Source organism: Theobroma umbraticum, unplaced genomic scaffold, assembly GCF_002168275.2.
Source record: "Theobroma umbraticum cultivar Fairchild unplaced genomic scaffold, ASM216827v3 scaffold_30.0, whole genome shotgun sequence".
Classification (NCBI taxonomy): Eukaryota; Viridiplantae; Streptophyta; class Magnoliopsida; order Malvales; family Malvaceae; genus Theobroma; species Theobroma umbraticum.
Window position 1 is genome coordinate 12,290,468 of NW_018397254.1, and position 25,014 is coordinate 12,315,481.

Genomic DNA, 25,014 nt, shown 5'->3' on the forward strand with positions numbered 1-25,014 from the left:
GGTTCAAAGATGGCACACTCTGACATTGCCACGTGGACATTTGGGGGGTGGGAGGAGAGAGAGGTTTCTTGCTTTGCATGAGAAGTCTAACTGAAGAAATAGAGTTGTGGGTGGCTATTGATTTTTGTCCTTTTCTTTCTTTTTTTTTTTTTTTGCATTTTATATAGTATTATATATATAAGTATATATTAGTATGTAAATTTTAGCTTTATGAATACTCCAGGGTGACATTGGACCAGAAATGTTTCTCTTTCTTTCTCTTTCTCTCTTGGGTGGTGAAATAGCTCCCAATAAATCAGATTGCCCCATCTCCACTCAACCCTTAGTACCTTTGAATATTATTCTTTCTCTTAAATTTTAGCCTTCTTTAAATTAACTAGCTATTTTAACAAACCAAAGCAGCCTTTTAAACAGAGGTGAAAAACAAAAGAGACATAAAAACTACATTTATTGGCATACAAGTTTCCATGCCGATCCATAAGCAAAAACCAAACTTAAGATCCAAGCAATCCTTTTTGGGCTTTCAATAGAACTCACTACTATACTTGTCAAAAGAGAATTTTATTAGTCTCTTTAGATTTTTTTTTTAGGTAGCTCTCTTTGCTTTGAGTAAGGACATTTAGGAGAACCAGATTAATGCAAAAGAATTGTACTAAAAAGTGAAGGAGAATTTAATTCCCTCCCCAACCCTCAAGATAAACAGCCTTCAGAGCACCAAAGCTTTAGAGGAGACAACAAGCTAACTTTTCTTCCTTCTTTTTTTTTTCCTTCCCCTTTTTAACTCTCTCTCTCTCTCTCTTTGTGATCTCTTCCTTCTCATAGTTTTGTTTATTTTGGGGAGTAGCAGGGGAGGAAACAAGAAAGGAAAAGATCCCAGTGTGGGATGGGAATAAGAGGAAGCCAAAGAAAATGACTTGGTGCAATGACTGCAGCGATGTGCAAACGATTGAGAGAAGCTCTCCTCCATCTTCTCATAAAACGGTTATTGCTGAAAGGCAGAAAGTTTGCCTAGTTAGAACCTGTCCCTCATGTGGTCATCAGATCAAATGCCGAGAGCAGGTCATTTGTTTATCATGATTGTATTCTCATCTTCTTTTATATGTTATGGTTTTGATAGTGATTGTTCAACGTGGTTTACTTGTATTTGTTACACCTACAAATTAAAAATGTTATGTTATAGGCGGGAATTCATGATTTGCCTGGGTTGCCTGCTGGAGTGAAGTTTGATCCAACAGATCAAGAGCTTCTTGAACATTTGGAAGGGAAGGTGCGGTCTGATGCTCGTAAACTTCATCCTCTAATAGATGAATTTATCCCTACTATTGAAGGAGAGAACGGAATTTGCTATACTCATCCAGAGAAGTTACCAGGTGATAATTTTATTTTATTTTTCTAAGGATTCTACTCCAGGATCTATATATATACACTTGCCAATCAAACATGAACAAACAAAGAAAGAAGGGAAAGTCGACATATGTCATTATAAGGTTTTGCAGTTTTGGCAACTAGTATGTATTATTAAGGAGAGGGTGAGGCAAGCACATGCATAGCAGTTTTGAACAAGAGAGAAAAACAGAAGGTATTAATTAAGCTCAGTCAGTTTCTCATATAGATTTGTGATTATTGATTAATGAATAGTATTATTGTGATGAGTCTGTGCATATGAAGCTAATCCAATGCTTCATATTAGAAATAGTTAAATTAGTTTTTGATATTAAGATGAAGACTTTTCATTTTATTAATTTGGGAAGTGAGTCCAGTCCTAAAGAAACCATATATATATATATATATATATATATATATATATATCAGAATCTGGTGTTTTCATCATGAGGAGCCAAATAGAAAGATAAAAAAGTATACACAATTTTTCGAAGTCTTTAAATTATTAAGAAGAGCTGGATCGGAAACATGCTCATTTCATTTGGTGGAATGGTTAACCAATCTCCTTGCTCGAAGAAACCTGCCAGCTAACCTTAGTGCGTTGCATTTTCCCCGTAAACTAGAAATGAAGAAACCTTCCAACTAACCCTAGTAGCCTTCCCCATGAGAAATGAAGAAAAACACTCCAACTTACATTTGTCAATAATATGACAGCAGCATGGTGCCCTTCACGTTAACAAATAAACTGTTCGAATAAGAAGTGAATGGTTTGTCATTTTTATAATCCATTTTCATCCTGTATAGGAGTTAGCAAAGATGGCCTAGTTCGCCACTTCTTTCACCGACCCTCCAAGGCATACACCACCGGAACTAGAAAAAGAAGAAAGGTTCACACTGACACGGAAGGCGGCGAGACCCGGTGGCACAAGACAGGCAAGACCAGGCCAGTTTTTATTAGTGGAAAAGTTAAGGGTTACAAAAAGATACTGGTGCTTTACACCAACTACGGGAAGCAAAGGAAACCCGAGAAAACTAATTGGGTGATGCACCAGTACCACCTTGGCAACAATGAAGAAGAGAAAGATGGTGAGCTAGTTGTTTCAAAAGTTTTCTACCAAACACAGCCTAGACAATGTGGCTCGGTAAAGGACTCCCTGCCCTCAAAATTAAAGGTGCAGAGTGGACATGAGGGTCCTCATCACCTTAAGAATAATGGGCTTGTTGAGTTGTATAATCCTTCTTATATTTCCTTTGATCAAGGTGGCCAAACCAGAGGCAACCCTAGCCAGCTACTTCCCCATTTTGCAGTCCATGATGGGTCTTTCATTCCTTAAGAAAGTTACAAGGATCCACGGGAAGGAAAGGAGATAGTCTACTTAGTGAAAGGACTGTGGAGGCAACATCAAAAATAAGCACTGGTGAAATAAGCAAGAAATTAATTATTTACTTATGGCTTTTAGCGAAGCCAAAAATGGCGGGGGAGAATAAGGAATGCTTTGTAGCTAGCGGAAGAGCAGAAGAAACATTCTTCAGCATGGTTAATTTTCTTTCCCTTCCTCCTTTGAAGGGATGCTTTGTACAGTGTAAGCAGCAGGGTGTAAATGTGCCACATGGTTCATCCAACTTTAATCTTGTACAAGTTAACTATGGAAACTGTACAAAGGGTGATTCTTACCACAAGTAGCTTCTTTTATTCAACACTTTGTCCTTTCAAATGTAACGACAATCTTCAAATAAGAGTATATATTTTACTGTTAAAATTGTATTTTAATCTAATTAATCACTCCATCCATATGTACATGCTCTATATATGCTGTATATCATTGTTTATCTTATATTTTATCTATCCCTCTTTATACATATACATACATACATATATATAGTAGTCCTATTAATTAAGAGAGGGAAATCATTTAAGTTTAATTTCTCAACCGGTTAAAAGTTGAGGTCTGATTATTGTAGCGCAAAACACTCTCTTCTTGTTAATAAGAGGAAGAAAAAAAATGTCTGGATCAGAGTTCTTTGTATGTTTGTTAGGACCTGTTGGATCTAGTTCAAGCTTCTGTAAAAAATGCTATCATCAAAGTAAAGTTATCCTTAGAGTGCTACAAAACTTAGAAATTAAATATAAAAATGTTGCAAGATGTAGAATACTATTTGATAATATTTAAATTTATTATAAATAAACAAATAAAAGAGACAATTGTAATCCTGAATTATAGAACTTTCATTTTTGTTATTATAATTAGTAAGTAACTATACATAGTGTTTAAACATCTGAAGTAAGCAAGTTACTTGTCTTGAAAGTTAGTTGAGAAAAGAAAAAGGAAAAAGAAGGAAGTTCCTTGTCTTGAAAGTTTAAGTAAGCTACTGGAGTTGAAACTTCAATGTCAGTGTAGGGGTGAGGCTGTAACACCTTTAGCCATTAAGGCAATCTACCAACCAAACAGCTTGAATTTAGGTCACTTAATTTGAGATTATGCATTAATTTGAGCTTGGTCGGAATGTCATTAATCAACTCATGATCCCAATCATTTAATATGATTAGAGTTATTAATTTATTTTGAGCTTAGAGAATAGTATCACTTATAGCAGCTCAAATAAGTTTGTTTTTTATTACATCTGTTAATTCCTCCTAGAATTAAATAGTAGTACTAAATTAATACCATGTTTGCCTCTGCACGAGCTATAAAACTCGGATTCTAAAGCACTTGCAATCATTGAGCTTACTCTAAGCATATTCTTTATGTTCAATAATGTCTGTACCTTCTCTTCGCTCTTTTGGTTCCTGGCTTCTAGTAAAGCAACCTTACCTTACATATTATATCTTCTTTCCTTTCATTTTGACAAGCTAATATTTCTACACGCAATATCCTAACTGGCTGTTGTGCAACTTCACACCTTTTATATACTTCCTGAAACAGTTGTCTCAGAGAGGTACTGCTGCAACAGTTTGGTTCTCACTTGGACCAGTATATGGGCTTCTCTCTTCAACAATTCATGCATTTCACTCAACAATCTCATTTTAAGATTCAAATCTGATGATTTGTTATCACGGCTCTCTGTCTTGGATTCAGCAGCCTGTGTATGGTTAACAGCAACAAGTACCACACGACATGTAGTCCTTAAAATGCAAAATGAAAAATGAAAAAACAGAAAGAAAGGTCACCGTCCAACTCCAAACTCAAATTGGTTAAACATTGCTCAGCAGACGCAAGCTTTGCAACTTTGTTCTTGATTTCTTCCAGTCCTCAGAAACCATGGTGAGTGGTGTACATTAAAAAGTAAACCACAACGATTGACTAAGTATGCATTCAACAGTGCGTTTGCATATTGAATTCCTGCATGTATATGCATGCAAGAGAGGCAGATGCACCACCATTGCTTCCAAACTGCTCGAGAATTCTATTATAAAGGCATTTATGCTTTCACCAACTGTAGCTGCTTTCTGCAGGCCGGCTTTGGCATCCCTATAGCAGCAACATCACTTGTGTCTTCCCATTCATTTGCTTCCATCTGAGCAGATAGAGTTTTTTCCATGAGCAGCAGCAAATTTTTCTTCAGCTGCTTTACTCCTATACCTGACAACAGCAATTTCTTCATTGACATTGTCATTATCTGCATTTCTCTTAGTCAATAGCCCTTCATGTTTTCTTTTCCATTCCAAGGATTCCTGCCTCAGAGACTCCATAGTTTGAAATAAACAAGAACACCTCTCCTCCAACAAGCTACACTTGCTCTTTAAATTAGATATACGGTTCTTATAGGATCAGAAAGCTTCGTCATGTCATCAATAGCATCCTCATAATGCTTTTAATGTTCACTTTTTAACTTCTCACATGCCTCCAAATGCTTGTCAGGCATTTTCGTTTTGTCTTCAATTGAAGGGCAATTCAGCAAAAGGGTTTTCTTCTCTGATAAAACATGATCTATTTGCTTCTTGGTTTGGTTGAGTAGGGCATCCTGCAAACTGGGTTTCAACAGACACAGGCATCAGTTATAAATTATAACAGGCATTTTTAGTGGTTGTTTCATTCAGTAGAATATCTTGGCCTCTATTACTGTATTACAGCCTTCACAAACTATATTAAGTGAGTTTCGTTTATTATACAGCTTGGCCTATAGTTTAGCCTTTAAAAACTTCATAATTTAATATACATAAAAAAAAATATGTAACATTCATACTTTTTAACTTGTTTGACCAAAGACGGTTAATTGATTCTGTCAAGGAGAAAATGATGACGGCTGATGTTTTATGCATTTGCAAGTGCCTAGTATTTTACTAGTCCATGTGACATCTAAATGGCTAAGTAATACATAATAGAGATGGATGATATGGGGTTCAATAACATAGTCAGAGAAAATATGGGTTTAAATGATATATTACCCTAATAAACCATCTTATCCCATCAGGTTTGTCAATCCTGCGTATGGCAGTCCAACTGCCTTAATAGGGTAACAGGCCAGATTTTTACATTTGATCTAAGCTAATAAAGATATGGTAAATTTGAACAAACCTCTTTTTCAAGAAGCAGGATAACATCTGCCGTTTTGTTGGACCATGAATAGATGCTTTATATTCAGATAGCAGACAACCAACAACCTCTGCAGCAAAAATTTTACACAGACACAGAAATAGTGATTGATGATGATAATGCCCATTGAAATATTCATCTAGAGAGAAACAAACTGGCTTATTGATAAAGAATACCTCGATCATCAGATCACATGAAAGTTCTTATCCTACGTATATGAAAAATAATAGTAGGAAAATGTTTTCACAATAGGCTGAACAAGAATGCTGGCTCTATCCAGAGAATATTACATTGATAAGTAGCAGTCAGAAGAAACAAGATCTCTATTCATTTGTCACTATCAACTCCAAAACCATTGAGGTAGTGTTAGGTTGCCATGAGCAAAATGGTATTGAATGGTTATGGAGCTTAACCACAGAGAAAGACAAGTAGCAAGAGCTGGAAATTCATTTTACAGGGGTGAATGGGTGTAAGATTCCAGTATGTAGGACATGAAATGATACCTAGTTGATCACTCCTATACCTCACGACCTATAGACAAAATTACACCAAAATTTTGGTTCACTAATATTACAAAGCCTAAACATGAGCATCATCATCAACTTTTGGTGAAGCAACAATCAGTATAAAAAATTAACAAAATGAAAGAAACCAGGTTTTTAGAAGAATAAAGAACACAGATATTTAAAATATTTTATCCTGATGACAAAATAAAAATGTTTGCAACCTGGCAGGCTGCTCTCAATTTCTTTTCGATGTTTTGTACAGTACTCAAGCATCTTAAATCAGCCTCCATAAATGCATTTCTTCTGTAGTCCCGCATCCATTGCTCAATTTAAGAAATAATATCAAACTAACATATTACATGAAATGCAATAGCAAAGGTAGAAAATTACCATGATGTCCAACATCCAATTAAAGAAAAAATTGCAAAAATGCAAATAACCTCATTTGTACTCTTAGAGATCCTAAAAATTTCTTAAGTTGGTTAACTGATAACCTCAAATGCCTTTGTGAAGATATTATGAAGCCTTTCATATTTCTGTCTTGTCAAACTAGCACCAACCGCACTAACATTAAATGCAACAAATGATTTCCAAACTTCCTCGTCATGTGCTTATCTTAAGGAACCTAAACTTACCAGACTAAATTTAATAATAGGAATGGCAGATGATCATAATATGAATTGGACCCCTTTTTTTCTTTTGGCCATTGAAAATGCACCTTGTTAAACACCCCAAAAGACACCTACCTCTTCAGCAGGCTTTGTGCGGTCAAAAGCAGACACATAAACTTCTTAAGCTGTATCATACACCCTTAGACACAGTAATTCTTTTACACTCTGCAAAGAATGAAAAGTGCAAGTGATTAAAACGAGTTTTCTTGACTAAAATGGTGCAGGCTTGATCACATGAACATTCAGCAGCCAGAAACCCAAAGGAAAAGCAGCTACTAAAAGTTAAGAGTGCAAGAATCACAAGATTAATCATTAACTTTCCAGAAACTAAGAATGATTATATTCGCTTGCACCCAGTTATCACAACTTAAGTTGCATCAATATCACCAACTTTACTTCAAAACCCACTTTTGTTGCCTAGCCATCCATGCATATTTACAATATATTTTCGAGATCAAATATAAAATGTAAACTGTTTGTTTCAGACTTTCAGGAAATGGATGAAACAAAAGAGAACCCAATAGTTTAATGCCTTCTAGTTGGATGCTCCTAAATAATTCCTACTTAATTCTTACTGCTGTATGCTTGAACACAACTTTCCTAAACTAGCCCCTTGCCCCAAAGGCCCAAAACTTGCACACCAGTAATGCTACTTGACCACTGATAAGGATTTGGTACTTTTATGCACTATAATTAGTCAACATCATTTGTCCTGTCTTGTCAAGAGTGGAAACACATGAAGCAGTCTATGATTATTCATGGCTTCCTTCATCATCTCTTAGCAGGATACTAGTCCAAATCACAGGCCTTTTACAGGTTTATGTCTGTTGAGCTGAGAGTTACATCAAAGAGATAAAATCTAATGAAATCTAACCCAAAAATTTCAGTTTATTTTTTTTTCCCGGTAAATAATATTTCACTACAAATGCATTTCAGCATTCTTAAAAATTCCCAGTTGTAGGGAAAGTCAACACTATGTTATCACTAAGAGTACCATAGATGGAAAACAAATAGAGACATGGAAAGTCCAGGCAAGGTTGCCAACCTGCCACAAGGATAATATTGTTGGTACTGCACCATTTGTAAGAGCATCCAAAAAGGATTTTGCTATATCAGCAAGAATGGTCCAGTTGAGGCAAAATAAAATAAAATCATCTTATAATGAGTTTAAGGGTAAGATATACCTGGTTTTTGGCAGTTTCATCTGCTCCTTCTACATAACACTGGCCTCAAGGCTTTCTCTAGATAAACACTAGGTGTTACGGTGTTACATTTGCATTATCCTCTTTCAAGTCCAAGCAGAAGTTCTAAACGTGACAGGTGAAAAAGCTGTAACAAGTAGAAAGGCCACAGATGCTGCTTTATTAGCTATTGGCTCACCTGTACAACAGAACTATAAGAACAGAGCATTAAACCACTCTCAAGAATTGCACACAGTGTAGAATAATGCCAATGACAATTGCCCTCGGTAGTCAGACAAGGATGGGGGAAAATGCCCAAGCTCAGATGTCCTTTCCACGTGCGGCTCTAGTCTGAATCTGCTTCGCCATTTCAGTGACAAGAGACGTGATCAAGTAAAGCTCATCAATACCACCTATCTGTACATTGAGACAGTCAAAATAAACAGAACATCTTCAACTGGGCATAGATGGTATTATGTACATTATGGTTCATGTACTAGATATATAAAAACACCACCCTGCTAGCAGTGGTTTGGGTGAACACATGAATGATGCCCGTGAATAATCTGTAATCACCTGATTGTAGATAAACATGCTCAATAAGGACTGCCAAGGAGAAAATCTGGGTGTTGTATATTTACTATCAGGAAAAAACAATCAGAAAAGTTTGGGAAGCAGAGATAAACAAGGAAAGTTTTGAAAAAAAAATAGATAACAAAGGTTATAATGTGCAAAGTTAATGAAGAAAATATACTGAAGAAACTTATTGTAGTATGTAAAATTGAGTTGTTTCATATCATTGCTAATATCTTATCAATTCTTTTGCAACCATTATCAGAGTAGATATAGCAACATCAGGCCTGCATTTTGAATATATACTAAGTTCATTTGAGGTCATTGATGTGACACATACTCAGAGTGAGCAAAATAGGTAAAACTGCTAGAGTCTTAGGCTACATTTGGCAAGGATGAAAACATTTTTCAGAAAGTTTTTTCTTCATTTTCCCTTGTTTGGTAACCTGAAAATATTTACAGGAGGTAAAATATTTTCAAGTCAAAGGAAAAAACCCCACTAACCCTAGATTCCTTTCCCTGCTGCTTCCCCTCCCTCTAGGATCGATCCCATAAACATTGGGACTGATCTCACAAAGCATCATTGCCCTCCCCTCCCTGTGGGATCTATCCCAAGGTTTATGGGATCAACCCCACAAAGCATCATCATTTTATTCAACTATTTCTCAACAAAGCATTTTTCAACAATTCAACTATTTTCCTTTTTTTCATCTCTTTATTCATTATACTTTTGCCCAAGTAAACATCACTAACTATTTTTTATTCAACTATTTCATAGGGATCATATCACCTATAATTATTTGTACTAAGATACTACAATCTTTAATAAATATAAAACAATTAAGGTCAATTAAAGAAAAAATTTATATAAAATAGGAAATAAAATTTTCACACATGAAAATCTCTCTTTCTTTTTAATTTCCAATTTGTGATTTATTCACTTAACAAAATAACCAGTATAACAATATGATGAGAAATAAATAAATAAAAAGGGTTAAATATTATTTATATATAATATTTTTAATGTTGAAAGGAATGTTTTGAATGTCTTGCGAATGTTGATACTTTTCTGGTGTCATTGTAGAAAATTATTGAAGATGGGTCATGTGGAAAATATTTTCTACACGATGATCCAAACAATAGAAACTATTTTTATTTTCGGCATTTAATCTAAATAACAAAAAATATTAGATTTTCCAATAAAATGTTTTACACAGAAAAGACATCCGTTCAGCAAGTTATTTTCCGGTTACAAAATGGAGCCTTACATTCATAGTTGGGTAAACTTAACTAGTCTAGTATAGTTTCATCAATAATATATTCATTGTCGGCTGTTTGGTCATTTCAGGGACAAGAGAAAAGTGATCAAGTGAAGCTCATAAATACCACCCATTTGCACATGAAGATGGCCAAAATAAACAGAAAATATAGAACTGGGCATAGATGGTATTATGTACATTATGGTCCATGTATTAGATATATAAAATTAGCACCCTGCTAGCAATAGTTTGGTTGAACACATGCATGACACCCCATGTACTCACCTGATTGTACATAAACATGCTCAATAAGGACTGCTAAGGAGAAAATCTGCGTGCTGTATGTTTCCTATCATAAAAAAACAATCAGAAAAGTTTTGGAAGCAGAGATAGAGAAAGGAAAATTTTGAAGAAAAACAAACAGATAACAAAAGTTTTAATGTGCAGAGTCAATGAAGAAAATATAGAGAAGAAACTTGTTGTAACATGTAAACTTGAGTTGTTTCATATCATTGCTGATATCTCATCAGCTCTTTTGCAACCATTTCCAGAGTAGATTAAGCAACATCAGGCCTGCATTTTGAATCTATACTAAGTTCATTTGAGGTCATTGTCATTGATGTGGACACACTCAGAATGAGCAAAATAGGTAAAACTAGTAGAGTCTTACATTCATAGTTGGGTAAACTTAGTGCTGTTTAACTAGTTTAGTACAGTTTCAGCCACCACTTACTTAGGCTGATGAAACCTCTACACTAAATATGACCAGTAGTGGTATCTTCACAACTTGGTTATCCAAGGAATAAACCTGTTGCTTTAGTAAGAGACCTGGAGGTCAGGACTACAAGAAGCACATCTAATGCAAAAGCATGTATTGGAAGTCTATCAAACCTTCACTTGAACTATATATTTAGCAGACGGCGTAAACTATCTGGGTAAATCTTTTAATAATCCCAGGCAATTGAAGCATGAAAGAGTCTTCAAAACTCTTATATCTTTACTACATGCTCTTCCCTAAAATAAGCATGATATTGTCCAAAGAAGAACAAAAGAGAAAGTTGCAGGTCATCATTGACACAACTGTGACAGGACTAAGTTCATTAAGGAAGAAAGAAAGAAGGCCTAACTGCTTGATCATAAGCATCAATCCATTCAGTATCTATTAGCAGAAAACCAGTTTCAGATCCATCGAGTGCTGTTCTCTTCAGTGGGGCACTCCAATTCCAAAGCCTTTGGTACACGTGCGATGAGTTGATGCAACTTGGAATCCATTGCTCTTATCAAGAAGCTACAATGCATTCAAATTTAGATGCAGCCTTGTTAGCCAATATCTTTCTATTAGTATATTATTGTGAAACCTGTATCAAAACTAGTGTAATGCTATTGACATAGCATCATCTCAATTGTTATCATATATTATGTGAATTTCAAGCATTTCTTTTAACTTTGCCATTGCTAATAAACTAGCCACAAAGATTTAAGAATACATAAAAGCCACCAAAATGTGCAACCTTTAATGCCGAAAAGCCCGCATTTACCATTTGATTCGAAGAACGGAAACAAAGGGAGAGGATAAGAGGAAAGGAAACAAAGTTGAATATCGTACCTGGTTCAGAATAAAGCTTTCACCCTTTCGAGCACGGCCATAAACAGAGACGACGCTCATGGGTCCATTGATACGCTTAAGTGCATCGACGGCTTCTGGGTTCATCTTCAACTTACCATTGTCGTCGCATTGGCTTCCCATTGATCATCCAACGACTGCATCCCGGTTCTGATCATCATTAATCGTCAGTTTGGTTGCTGAAAATTGAGTTATTAATTGATTTTTTTTTTTTTTTGGTTTGAAAGAAAGAATTTGAAAATGAAGAGAAAAGTAGAATGAATTTTGCTACACAGACAAAAATTAGTGTTTTTTTTTTTATTATTTAACGTTTGATTACTTTAACAAGAAATGGATTTACTTTAAAGTCAAATAATAAAACTAAAAAAAATAAAAATACTTATTAAATATATTAACATAACAACGTGAGTAATATATATTTTCACTCATATTACTATAGGTGTTCGTATTTTTTATTTTTATTTTCAGTTATTTATTTTAAGATTAAAAAATATAAATTTTGTATATTAAATACTATATTTAATTACTTTAATCTAGTTAAGAACATTAACTGAAAATATTTCAATATTAAACTATAATTTCATCTCCATATAATAGCTACGTTTTCCGTGTTAAAACTTATTTCATTGTAATTATAATTTATATTTATAAATGTACATAAAAATAAAAATTAGAATTTTAATCAAAACCCTTACCCATACATTGATATATTAATTTATTTATTGGATTTATCTTTTGATTTATTTTATTCCATGTGCTAGCTACGTCATTTATGTTAAAAAATTATGTAATTGTAATGGTAGTTTCTATTTAGATAAGTATATAAAAAAATAGAATTTTCATCTTTAATCTCTTAGTTATAGGTTGATTTGTTAGTTTATTTATTTAGAGCTTTTTTATTTATTCTACTTCATATAATAGTTACTCATCCATGTTGAAAACTATTTAATTGTGATTATAAATTCTATTTATACAAATATATCATAACAAAAATTAGAATTTTCATCAAAACTCTTATCCATGTGCTGATTTGTTAGTTTATTTATTTAGGGGAATGTGGTGATTTTGTAGACAATCAATCCAAACCTGCTAGATGTGTGTGAAAACTCTTACTTAACTTTACCCTCATTGTTAAATTTTCCCATACTTTTTTTTTTTCATAATTCATCATTGAAATACACTTTTTGTATCAAAAAAGATATAAGGTTTACTCTTCTTCACCTTCGACTCTCTAATAAAACTTGATTAACTTCATCCCTGACTAATTACGTTTTCAGGGACAGACTTTTTGAGGAACAATTTGGTTGAAAATCGTTTCCAACAGATATTTTTACCATTTCAAGGGAAGGTCAAATTTTTTGAACTGATAATCAAACTCAAATAACTAAAATCAGACGACAATAAGACATTGCAACCCGTCAACTACCATTCATCCACACTAATCCAAGGAAACTTGACGAACGAAGCCAAATTGCAGACTCAAACAAACTATTTTAGTGAAAAAAAAAAAAAAAGATAAGGAAGCTTGACCAGACTAACTCCAAAACAACAAATAATACATAACGTACAGATAAAGCAAGTATTTTAGTAGATCGAAGAACTTTACTGGAAAGAATTCTCCAGGGAAAATCCAGCCGAGTGAGAAGAGCACTGTAAAATGAACTTCTTTACGCATTTCACTTTTTTTTTTATTAAATTTTAAACTCAACATCAATTTACGAATTTCACACACATCAATGGCTGTATGGTGAAGCATAAGCCTGGTGTGATACATTCCCGCCAGAAGCTCGGGAGAGGAAATGAGTTGGCTTGAAACTGTGACAGATTACAAATATTGAAAACAGTATTACAGAAGGGGAAAGCCCAAAAAGATCCCAGCTGACCTGCTGAAGCGTAAGATCAGTCGGTTCAAAGCTGGATAAATCATTGCTCCTTGGCAAAACAGAGAGAGGTTGACCAGTACCACCACGGCTGATGCTAAGGTATTTTGAGTAAAAGTGTGTTATCTAGTCTGATTGGCCATAAAATCACCTGGTTCAATTCCATCCATCAATGATGAACCAGCTAACAGAGTTTCACAACATTTAACACAAAAACTCAGAACTTGCAATGTGCAGTCTAACCCCATAAAGCTTGGAAGCTGTTGTTCAATTACTAGCATTTGATATACAAGACTGAAAGGAGGAAACGCAAAGCATCATTTGACTAACCCCATAAACCAAACAATCGTTTCCTGCAGAAATTGGCATAAGATTGCAAAAGACAATACTTCAATCCAACCCCAAAATTTTGCTGCTAACAATCTGAGAAAATATGCCGACAATCACAACGATTTTAATTCTATTCTTATGTTGCCATTCACTAGGGAAAAAAGACAAAAGGATAACTTCAATTCCCAATTGCCAAACGTACCAAAAAAATCAATCCAAGATTACTCTGCTAGTTTTTATTCTTCTTCTTTCTGAAAACATAAACATCGGTCTCCTCATAAGCGTAATCAGGGTGCAAGTCCTGATGAGGAACCTTCTCGATCACGAAAACCTCCTCACACATCTCCCAAAACGCCTTATCAGCTTCCGCAGATCTCAACTGGTACCCTAACAGAACCACCCCATCATCCGCGACCAACGCCTCCATGGCCCCCACCAAATGGCCCACCGATTCCTCGATGTATACCACGTCAGCCGCGATCACCACATCGAATGGCGGATTAACGGCCCTGATCTGATCCTTGTTGTTCCAGTAGAGAATTGATGTCTTAAGGTTCTTGCCGAGCACGGGCTTGTTGCGTTTGAGGTTGTGTTTGAGTGCGGGCATGACAGGGGATATGTCGGTGAGGATGAGCTCTTGGAGACCGAGCAGGTGGAAGGCCATGCCGGCGGCTCCACAGCCTGTTCCTAGTTCGATGGCGCGGCGGCGGCGGCTGTGGAAATCGAGGAGGTCGGAGTAAGGGTTTTTGTCGTCGTTGGTGGTGGGAGGGGAAGGTGGTGCCCAGCGCTCGGCGAATTTGGCGAGAACTAAGGAACAAGGCCAGACGGAGGTGCCCACGTGGAAGGAGGCATTGTCTTGTTGGATAGAGAGGCGGGAATCGCGCACTGGCAGGTCAATTACTGGTGAGTCCGTGAACTTCATTTTTGCTTCTCCTTTGAGTTCAATGGCTGTATGTTTTGCTGTTATTTTAGTACAGTACTACCTGCTTTTCCGTTCTGACAAACAAGCTTGGGTTGGGTTATGTGATTTGGATTTGAAACCAAGAAAAGGATTGAATAGCGACGCTTTAGGCTCAATCTTGGGCATGGCTTGGACTTTTGTGAGTGGGCTGTTGGGTCTTTACAAAGGAAATCCTCTTCTCTTTTAAAAAAATATCTTATTTAATTATTTTTAATCATATTTAATCATAATTTGATAAAAATAATTTTAAAATTATTTTTAATAAATTAAACTATTCATCTTAATTTTTTTCTTATTTGTGCTTCTGATTTCTCTCTCTCACTATCTCACTTTCTCTAATTTTATTGATTTCTATTTTTAGCATTTGTTTGTTATGCTCTCGATTTCTCTCTCTTACGTTTTCAGATTTATCTTTCCTATACTTTCAAGACACCAAGCCATAGTTTTGATGTACTTGGATAGATAACTATTTAGAAAATAACATTTTTATGTATTTTAGACAAAACTAAAATAATAGAAATAATTATAGATGTTTGAACTAGTTTTTAATTTGATCAATTCGGGATCTAAACACCAATAAACTCAAGAATTTGAAATTTATTAACCTAGATTTTTAGAGAATTTTTTTTAAAAATTTTTAGTCTATATAAGTGTTTTAGCTAAGAAAATTTATAATTTGATTTATGAAAACATGCTAGAAACACTTTAATTGGTGTCAAATTATAAAAAATAAAATAAAATAAATGAAAAGAGTTGGAGAGGATTTGAAGTTTTGGTTTCTAAGTAATAACAACATTTTAGACATGTAATAAAATGCTTTTAAATATGACATATAATAATAATATTTTTTTAACATAGCCTGTAACAATATTTTTTAACCATAACGTGTAACATATTTTTGTATATGACGTGTAACAATAGTAATTTTTTTCAACATAACATGTAACAACCTAACCATGATATGTAACATGTTTTTGTACATGATGTATAATAATAGTATTTTTTTTCAACATGGCATGTAGCAACTTAATTATGGCGTGTAACATGTTTTTGTATATGACGTGTAACAACTTAACTATGACATGTAACATATTTTGTACATAGTGTGTAATAATCTAACCATGATATGTTTTTGTACATGATGTGTAATTTTATTAAGAATAATTTTATCAAATTTAACTAAAAATAGTTAAAATTATAAAAAAAATTATTTTTTAAAATATCTTATCTTTAAAAGTTATTTTTAAATACGTCCCTAAACAAAAATTATATGATTACCGAGAAAGTAAAAGAGGACCCAAGAGATAATGTGACATTGTAAAAAGATGGGGTAGGGGGCATGCTATACAAAGGCGTGATGAGGAAAGGTGGTGTAAATGTTTTGCTTTTGAGCACAACGTTCTTTGTTTCTTGCTTTTAATGGTAATAGTAAGCTTTACTTGAAGAAAAATAAACTGCCATTTTCTCTTTGCAAGAATTTTAGTATGAAAATAGTGTCACATTATACCAAAAATCAGGTACTCCTTTTTCTTTTCTTTGCCTTTTCCTTGAAACTTGTAAAGTAAATATAAAAAAAGGAAGAGAGAAAAGAAATAGTTGTGCTAACATAGAGTTACTTTATCCTAAATCCTACCCCACTTTTTAATAGATGGGATGTTTCATTTCCGCCAGTATACTCTTGCTTTGATTAGGTGAAGATATATGTTAATGCATATCGACTCTAGACTTGTAATTTGGAAATATGTATTTCCATATAGGAAAAAAAAGGGTAAATATCAAGAGCAAAAAGGAAACCGGTATATAACTGCTCTTAGGCTACAATAAAAAGAAGGTCCGAGTTGGCCTTCATCTTGTTGTATCATTTTGGTCGAAACTTCAATTTGGCCTTCATCTTCTCTACTTTATCTTTTGGGGCTAAATTTGTTACTATTTTAATGTATTCATGATCATATACAAATTTGTTTTTTTTCACTTTTAATTTCCTTGTATTTTAAAGACATTTTTTTTTTGGTTATGCTATGAGAAACTGTAGTCAAAATTTTACTATGGACAGAAATTCCTTTTTATTGTTGTGTGTCACTGAAATCACAACTCCCAAACTCACTAATTGCTACATATTTACAATATCCATGCAATATATATGTATGAGAATTCATAATTAAAGTAAGATAAGAGATGTTGCTACTTTAGTTAGACCTTTAACAATTTATGTTACAAGAATATACTCATACCTTTCTTGAAAATTTTTGTTTCTTTCTTCTTCTTTTTTTTTTTTAAAGTATGCTATTCATTGACGTATTAGATTAGCTTCAATAAACCTAATTTAGAGAAGTTGCTTTTTTTTTTTCAAAAAAAAAATCTAATTTAGAAAAGTTAGTTGAGGATTGGGATGCTTTTTGTTATCTTAAATCAGAACTTAGTATTATATTTATTTTTCTCTCTGTGCCTATGGAGGAATCAATGGTGGTCATGACAATGAGGTTTTCAAGAAAAAGAGATACTGTAAAATTAATGACTCAGATTGATTATGAAGGTTCGGCCTTTTTTATTTGTTGGATGCAAAAGTTGTTATTGAGAACAGGAGAAAAAGACTAAAGGTAACAAGCAGCTCATGAAAGTAAGACTTTTATGGAGAGGATCTCTTTCCTTCTCTTTACCTGTTTTTGGGGTTCAAGAGGACGCGGATTGAGTTTAATCACTACTTTCAATCATTAATTTCTAGGAGTATTATTCTAGGACCTGCTTTCTCAAGCAATTTACTAAAACCATGAACAAAGCAAGGGATTTAGGAGCTAGCTAGCTAGTTTCCCATCTGATTCACTATGAGTTGGCAATTTTCATACTTAAATCACACAATTACTCAACTCTTGACACACAAATCAGTATTGAAAAAGGAATAAAGTTGTAGAATTCATTGCTTTAGTTCGCACATGAAGCATCAAATTAGCAACCCTTGGCCATTCCATCTCAAGAATTGCTTAAGTATTTGACTTAGATAAATGTATGTCTATGTTTTAAAAAAATTTACCACAGTTTTAAAAACTGTGTTGTTGAAAATCCAAAATATAAGTAAAACAGGTCAAAATATGGGGCCACAAGGTATAAATATATATTATCAACATTCTGTTGAACCAAATAAGCCACAAAGTAAAACTCTTGTCCATTGTCCACTTGTTTGGCATGTCTTACTCTGACTGACCCCATTGTATTTTTGGCACCGGCCAAAAAGGCACGAGGGATGGTGCACACTTGATGACAATTTTTTTCTTTTCTCTTGACATTTTACCTATATATGATTATGACTCTGTCCCAATTAAAGCTAAGATTTTGGGACTTTGGGTTTTTCCTGGTGTACTCATTTATCCTCCATTTCTGGTGTGTACCTTGAAAGAGTCTTTTATATAACATTGTGTCTCACACCATGCAATTTAATTTACCATTCACAGATCAGTTTAGCAAAAGGGACACATCATCAAGAGACCCCTTTTTTTCCCTTTAGCTTCTCTTCTTTTTCTTTTGCATTCCAGATGTTGGTTTACCCGATATACATACCACAAGATTTCAAGGAATAATGTATTGATTGCCCAAAAGCGTATAATTAAACACCTACTGAAATGAAAATATCATTCTATCCCAATCAATGAGGGGCTTCTACCTTAGATACCTAACAAGTAAATACAAGCACATCAATCGGTTAGTTTTATTTGGGAGACAGAAAATGAAATTGATTGAAAAGCAAGAGGATTTTAATTTATTACTGTAAATTTCTTTGAAACAAGATCAGTCCAACAATCAAAAGACACCAACAGAACCTGGTATTAAAGTCAGTCATCGACAACTCAGACATGCTGCCTGCAGAATTGGTGTGCTTGATAAGAAAAAAGAAATTGGAAGAAGTGGACATGATTAAGAATACAAATAGATAAATATTTGTTTGTATTATTACTGTGAAAGATTGACGCTTTAACGCGCTTCTCTCCATTTCTTGCATGTTATAGTGCTAATCTTTTTGTAATGGTACAGTGTGTGTGTGTATATATTATATATATGCATGGTTTGGCAAGGGAAAACATTAGATTATTTTAAGAAACAGCTCAAGGCCTGTTTGTACTAGAATAATCAAGCTTTTATGCATCTGGAAATACTCTTTTAAATCCAGTATGACAAGACAACAACCACAATAGAGATGAAACAACGCAATAATGGAGCTCAAAAGGGGTTTTTGCTTTGCCCCCACCACTCCATCCCCTTTAATCAAAGTTAAAAGCCACAATTTTTAAAGGGATCAGCTTTCAAAGGTTCAAGAGAATATGCATGGATCTCCTCCTTCATCCGTCAATAGTTCTCCAACCAAACTTTTAGCCTCCATCAAGCACTCAATGCCACTTTTCTTCCCCGCAAAGTCTCCAAATACTAAACTCTGTCACTCCCTTTCCATCTCTCTGACTCCACATCCAACTCCACTTTTATTATCAGCCAAGCTTTCCATCAAGAAAATATGCAAACTCTTGAAATTTCCCATGCCATGTCATATCCATCCATTGATTGAAGATGGGTGACAGATGGCTTGTACACCAACACCCAAAAAATCTCTTGTTTGTCCTCCAACACTATCTTCATTCTGCGTGTGTCGGCGTTTTGCAGGGTACATTTGCAATTGATTCAACGTGGAAGTATCATTTGCTGAACTTTCTAAATCACTTCCTAGAGTAGTTGCTGGTGTGTTTGAACCATACAGACCACTATACTTGTTTCCATCTTCAACTTGACTGTTGCTGCACTTCGCTGCGAAGCTTCCTAGGAATGATGTGTCAGTTGAAGTTGCTCCAATTTGGGCGGCTTTCTGCAATAAAGCTGTGGCGGACATATTTGCGGATGGTGTTTGATGAGGGTGGTGTTGGGTGCTAAATAATGAAGGAACACTCACAAGCTGAGATCCATTTTCCTTGACATTGTTCAACGGAAGTGAAGTGCTAGTTAGCTCTTCAGCGTTACTCGATGAGACCTTATTTCCAAACACCCAATTTAACTGATAATCAGATGCGGGATCATTCGAGGTTGAAACTAGTGGATCACTGTATATTGATCCAGCATTCACAGAACCAAATTGATGAATATCTTGGAGACTTTTACCAATTGCATCATGGCCTTGAGATGCTTGGCCCATCCATAAGGAAAGTCCACGTCTAGTTTGATCTAATGTTTCATCATTGCTTGAAATCGGTTTGAAAATGGATGAAAAATGTTGCGCCATGCCAGGTCCTAGCGGATTCCCCATAAGATGATAATTGATATTGCTAGTGGCCAAGCTGTGCATGTTGGAAGCTGCAGTTACTCTAGCTGTTTCCTCAGCCAAGGCATCACAGAAAGCCCTATGAGTGATGAAGCTATCTCTCCTGCTCACACAAAATTCATAAACAGTGTCTCAGATAAACGGAAAATGGCAAGAAGTAACCCTCTAAGGGTTTATTATTTAGTGAGAGAAGTCAGATTAATTGAGTTAACACGTCAACCTCAAAGAAACCAAGAAAAAAAGATCATCTCTTTATAAACAGATGTAGCAGCGGATAAAAATCAACATTATATATGTTTTCTTAGCCATATATCCTGCTCTTAACTCTTTGTCTTTACTTCCGCTTTTTCTTTTCTCTCCTAGCTAAAGAGAGGGACAGAAGGCGGTGTTTCTATAGCCTGTCGGTCACACAGGCAAAGAGAGTAACAACCACCAAAAAAAAAAAAAAAATCATTGTCAGGGCTTCATTTTTTCTATGTTGATTCTAGTCTTTATGGAATTTTAATTAATACTGTTGCATGAGGAAAGCGATGCTTTATCGTCTATCACACAGACAGAACTACCAGAAGCACAAAAATCACTTTCATGCCCTATTCACCCTTTTGTTTTATTTCCTTGTTAATATATTACTACTACGAGTATTAGCTTTCGTAAAATTCGCTATACTAGAAATTCGTTAGCAATATATCACCTTGAAAATAGAGTACCACAGTCGCATTTGTACTCCCTGGTGCCGCAGGTTTTTGAGTGTGCTTTCCAATCTGACTGCACAGCGTATCGCTTTGAGCACTTCTCACACTTCCACTTCTTCTCTCCATGCTTCCGACAAAAGTGTTTCTTTATACCAGTTAGGTCCCCGAGAGCCCTTGAAGGATGGTGATGCACGCAGGTCTTTTCAGGGCAGACGTAGACGCGCTTTCTAGCTTCTTTTGTGGTCCTTTGCTTGAGCTTCCACGGGAGGTTATGGCCTCGCCGATGAAGTTGAAGGTTTTGATCCCTTTGGAAACCCTTACCGCATATTTCACACAAAAATCTGTTGGTTGCCATCAGAGTCTTCGGGGACAAGGCTATAACTTCGGCTTCAGGATCTGATAAAACCCATATTGTCATGTGGAAAACACACGGTAATTTAGTTATAAACATGAATAACTTTGAATCTACCCATGATGATGATCATTATGAATCTTTCAGAGAAAGATATAGGAAAACGGCACGCTGTAAGAGAACAAAGCTTTGCGGAATAAAAAGGTATATATATACTTGCCTGGTGTTCCTGGTAGGTTTCTCTTCTTCTTTGCAAGTGGAGGATTGGATCCAGCTATAGGATTTTGGACAAAACCATTTGAAATCGATTCTTCTGTCATCTGCTCTAACATCTTGTTAAGCTTTCTCTCTTCTTCTCTTGACTCAAATCTATGAAAGAAACCCAGAAAAGTTAAGATAAGCTAACCAAATGGACTATTAATGTTGTGATTAAGAGAAACTCAGGAGACTGAGTATTTTTCTTATGGGTTCTCAACCCTAACAACATAAGCTGATATATGCAAGGAATGGATCTCTCCTTCCTCTCTCTCACAAAAAAATGTGCAGAGAGTTTAATTATAATTACTTGCCTTTAGGTGGAATAGAATACTATTGTTATTATTATTATTATTTTTAATAAGAGGCGGTGAAAGGTTAAAGTTGAGAGGGTAAGGAAGGAGGTTGAAGAAAGAGAGAGAGAGAGAGAGAAGATGGGTGGGCAAGCGAAAACCCAAAGGTGCATGATGACACATATGATGAGGTCGCAAGAAAGCTAATCTCTATGCTTTTTCCATTTGGAATGATTATCTCATAATTCGTATGCTTTTCGTTTTACCATTTTTCTAATCTCTACTGCCCTTCCAATCCGCCATTTTTAAACGTACTTCCATAATAAATAAAAGAAAATGCATTGTATATCGTTCCAAATATTTGAAAGAGACCAACCGAAGAATCCTAGTCCATAACTGGATCACATTTCACCCTCCAGAAGCCCAGCTATTCCCCTTAAAAGTAAAAGCACTGTTGGTTGGTTCTCAGGCTAAGCAAAGTTTACTTGTGGAAAGGAGCAAGGATTTTTTTTCCTTTCCAGATTTAAAAGAAGGATAGGCCATCAATCATATGAGAAATGCATCTCATCACATGGCAAGAAGCCGTAGGGCAATTCATGTTACTTGGTGCTGCTTTCTTCTTCAAACAGTTAAAACTTCCCTTAAAGTTAAGAAAGCAGTGAAAAAGTTGTATTTATCATCAAAATCTAAAACCAAGGAGAGGTTTGGTAGATGGTCCACTTATCACCGACTTAGTTAAGCATTTTCATAAGACAATGATAGAGGTTGGGCCAAAAAAATGGCGCTGTGTTTGTCAAAAAGATGAATTTAACAATAATGAAAAGTCCCTAAATGAGTGTGACATGTAGGAGATGCCAAACCAGTCATGACACTTTATTTTGGTCCTCATTTTCCACCAAAGTAAAAATCTTTTGGGTCTTCAGCCTAGGATAATAGTCAAAGTGAATTTAAGTTGGAGGCATTTTCCGAAGAAGATTGAGGACACCGATTCATAAACTCAACTCATCACATGGCCATATGTTTGTTTGGCTTGAATCATTCTTTTCTAAATCAGATGGTTGCTATAGGCTTAGCTCTATAATCACTTGGTTCTCTCACAAAATCTGCCATGCACGTGCCCAACTGTCAACAAGGTAAATCCAGGAGAAACGACGAAACAAACACACAAAAGGGAATAATCGTCGGATGACAGATTTGTAACCCACTTGGCTTAATTTTATTACTGCTGGAGTTTATTTCAATTATTGATGAGTGACACTGATGGAAGCAATATAGAGAAATTTAGCTAGGAACAGCAACTTGTTTGGCAAGTCTGATTGGTTGGTTTTAACTTGAATGGTAGATGACCATCATCAACTTTTTTACTTTCACTTTTCCGCAGCTCCGTCTCTTCGCTTTTGATTTGACGGATTTTCGTACAGATTTCTGCTTGAAATCAGGTCTTTAAGATGCATCCGTGGATTGGGTTGGACTGTGAATGTATTGCATGCACTTTATCTAGTGTGAAGAAAGCATTGTACGTATGGTGTATACCATAAAAATTCCAGGGTAGCAATTTGCTCTTTACTGTCCAATCATGAGTTACATTCATGAATGGGCTCGGTCATTAGCATTTCGGCAAAGTAGAAGTAGGAAAAGAAAAAAAGGATAAGCCTAGGGTTAAATTCCTCGATAAAGGCGTTGAAATTTTGGGATGGCCTGATCAATGGGCGCTTTTTCTGATAGTAATAATAATAATAATATATTAGTACTAATTGTATAGTGTGTATGGCAGGGAGCAAGGTTAAAAGACAGCGAGCTGACAAAGGCAGTGAATTTTTGGAAGTGTGAGTAGTCGTCTCCTAGTGGGCTGACTTTGCCTGCTAACCCCTTAATCATAATCTAATCATGTTTTTGCTTTCCGCCTTTGTTTAGTATATAACCTTTGGAGTTTTGCTGTTGAACCGTGGCGGCACCAGAATATTCTCTCCTTCTCCAACACTCCTAAAAGGCTTCAACTTTCAAGGTTTGGGTTTTCAGATTCCTATTCAAACCCCACAACCCTCATCTCTCTCTCTCTCGGTTTGGGGTTTAACACCAAAAATAAAAAAATAAAATAAAAAAAAAACCCCTGACAAATTTACATTAATACATGTCTAAGTTAGAAACCACACTACTTTGAAACGGAAGAGTTTGGGGAAAAGCAAAATGTTGTCACCAAGAGCACATTTGTTTCTCACCTTGTCTTCTGCTTTTAAAAACGAAGGGGATGACTAGTTGTTCAGTTTGTATTCAAACAATCACATCCCAAATTAACTAGTCTCCAAATTCAAAGCATGGATATGTCTCAGCTCCTAATCACAGTTTCATTATTCCTCATCCTTTGGCATGTTTATTTCTTACTCAAGCATTAGGTATTGTGTTCACAAATTAAATGAATAAGTGCTGAGCATTATGTAATATCTTTCTTGTAATTAACCATCCAAAGAAAAAATTGTCTGTCGTTTAGCCTAAAACATCTTGCTACCTTGTCCAAATTAGATACAAGATTGGATAAGTATTATAGTATATAAGAAAAATCAAATGCATATAGCTAGCTTAAGGCACTAGGGCATCAATTTCAAAATTACTTTTGAAATTTAGTGATTGCCTGTAATTAACTATGCTTAATTAATATATAAAGTATCAAAGTTAATTAAGTTCTTGTAATTAGTGTTGGCAGCAAAATAATTGAAGTTTCAAGGGCAATATTGGGAAAGTAAATGTTGAAATTTTAATTTTGAGGAGGAATTAAGTTATTTAGTTTCTTTTTTAATTTCTTTTACTTTTGAAAAATAATTATAGTATATGATATATCCCTAAAGGATGACAGATTTGGATCTAAGAATCCATTACAGAACCCACATGCTTTGGTTTAGAAAAGTTGGAGAATATATGCCTTTTCACAAACCCAGTTTTTCTTCTTTTTAATCTTTATATTTATTTTTCTTCTTTTCTCCTTAATTTTCTAATTATTTTGCAGTACATATGGCACAACCTAGATGGTCTCCCCTTACATTTAATCTAACCTTTTTATAACAGGCATTGAAAAGCCAATATATGAATATTCTTTTGGATTAGAGGTGGCTACTTTATGTTGTGATAATAATGATAATTAGGACTCTCCTTCTCCTCTTGAAACAATAAGATTCACGAAATTATTATTTATATTTGATGTACTTACCATGAATTATATGTATATATGCAG

The 25,014-nt window shown here is 35.0% G+C and overlaps 3 protein-coding genes and 1 pseudogene across 3 annotated transcripts; 1 reads left to right on the forward strand and 3 right to left on the reverse strand.

The window, feature by feature from the left end:
* The first annotated feature begins 568 nt into the window (after window positions 1-568).
* NAC073 (NAC domain containing protein 73) lies at window positions 569-3,148 on the forward strand. The gene is made up of 3 exons (XM_021427289.2): window positions 569-1,059; window positions 1,181-1,370; window positions 2,188-3,148. Exons 1-3 carry the CDS (start codon window positions 910-912, stop codon window positions 2,715-2,717), a joined length of 870 nt encoding a protein of 289 aa, XP_021282964.1. The 5' UTR covers window positions 569-909; the 3' UTR covers window positions 2,718-3,148.
* Window positions 3,149-4,178: 1,030 nt separating this feature from the next.
* Window positions 4,179-12,012, reverse strand: LOC110428048 (uncharacterized; annotated as a pseudogene).
* A 1,839-nt stretch (window positions 12,013-13,851) lies between these two features.
* On the reverse strand, window positions 13,852-15,023 carry LOC110417288 (S-adenosyl-L-methionine-dependent methyltransferases superfamily protein). Its single transcript, XM_021429553.2, has one exon. It carries the CDS (start codon window positions 14,862-14,864, stop codon window positions 14,172-14,174), a length of 693 nt encoding a protein of 230 aa, XP_021285228.1. The 5' UTR covers window positions 14,865-15,023; the 3' UTR covers window positions 13,852-14,171.
* A 3,966-nt stretch (window positions 15,024-18,989) lies between these two features.
* Window positions 18,990-21,796, reverse strand: NUC (C2H2-like zinc finger protein). Its single transcript, XM_021427015.2, has 3 exons — window positions 21,461-21,796; window positions 20,888-21,284; window positions 18,990-20,299 (listed from the first exon to the last, which is right to left on the reverse strand). The coding sequence occupies exons 1-3, from the start codon at window positions 21,570-21,572 to the stop codon at window positions 19,432-19,434; spliced, it is 1,377 nt and encodes a 458-aa protein (XP_021282690.1). The 5' UTR covers window positions 21,573-21,796; the 3' UTR covers window positions 18,990-19,431.
* Window positions 21,797-25,014: the final 3,218 nt, after the last annotated feature.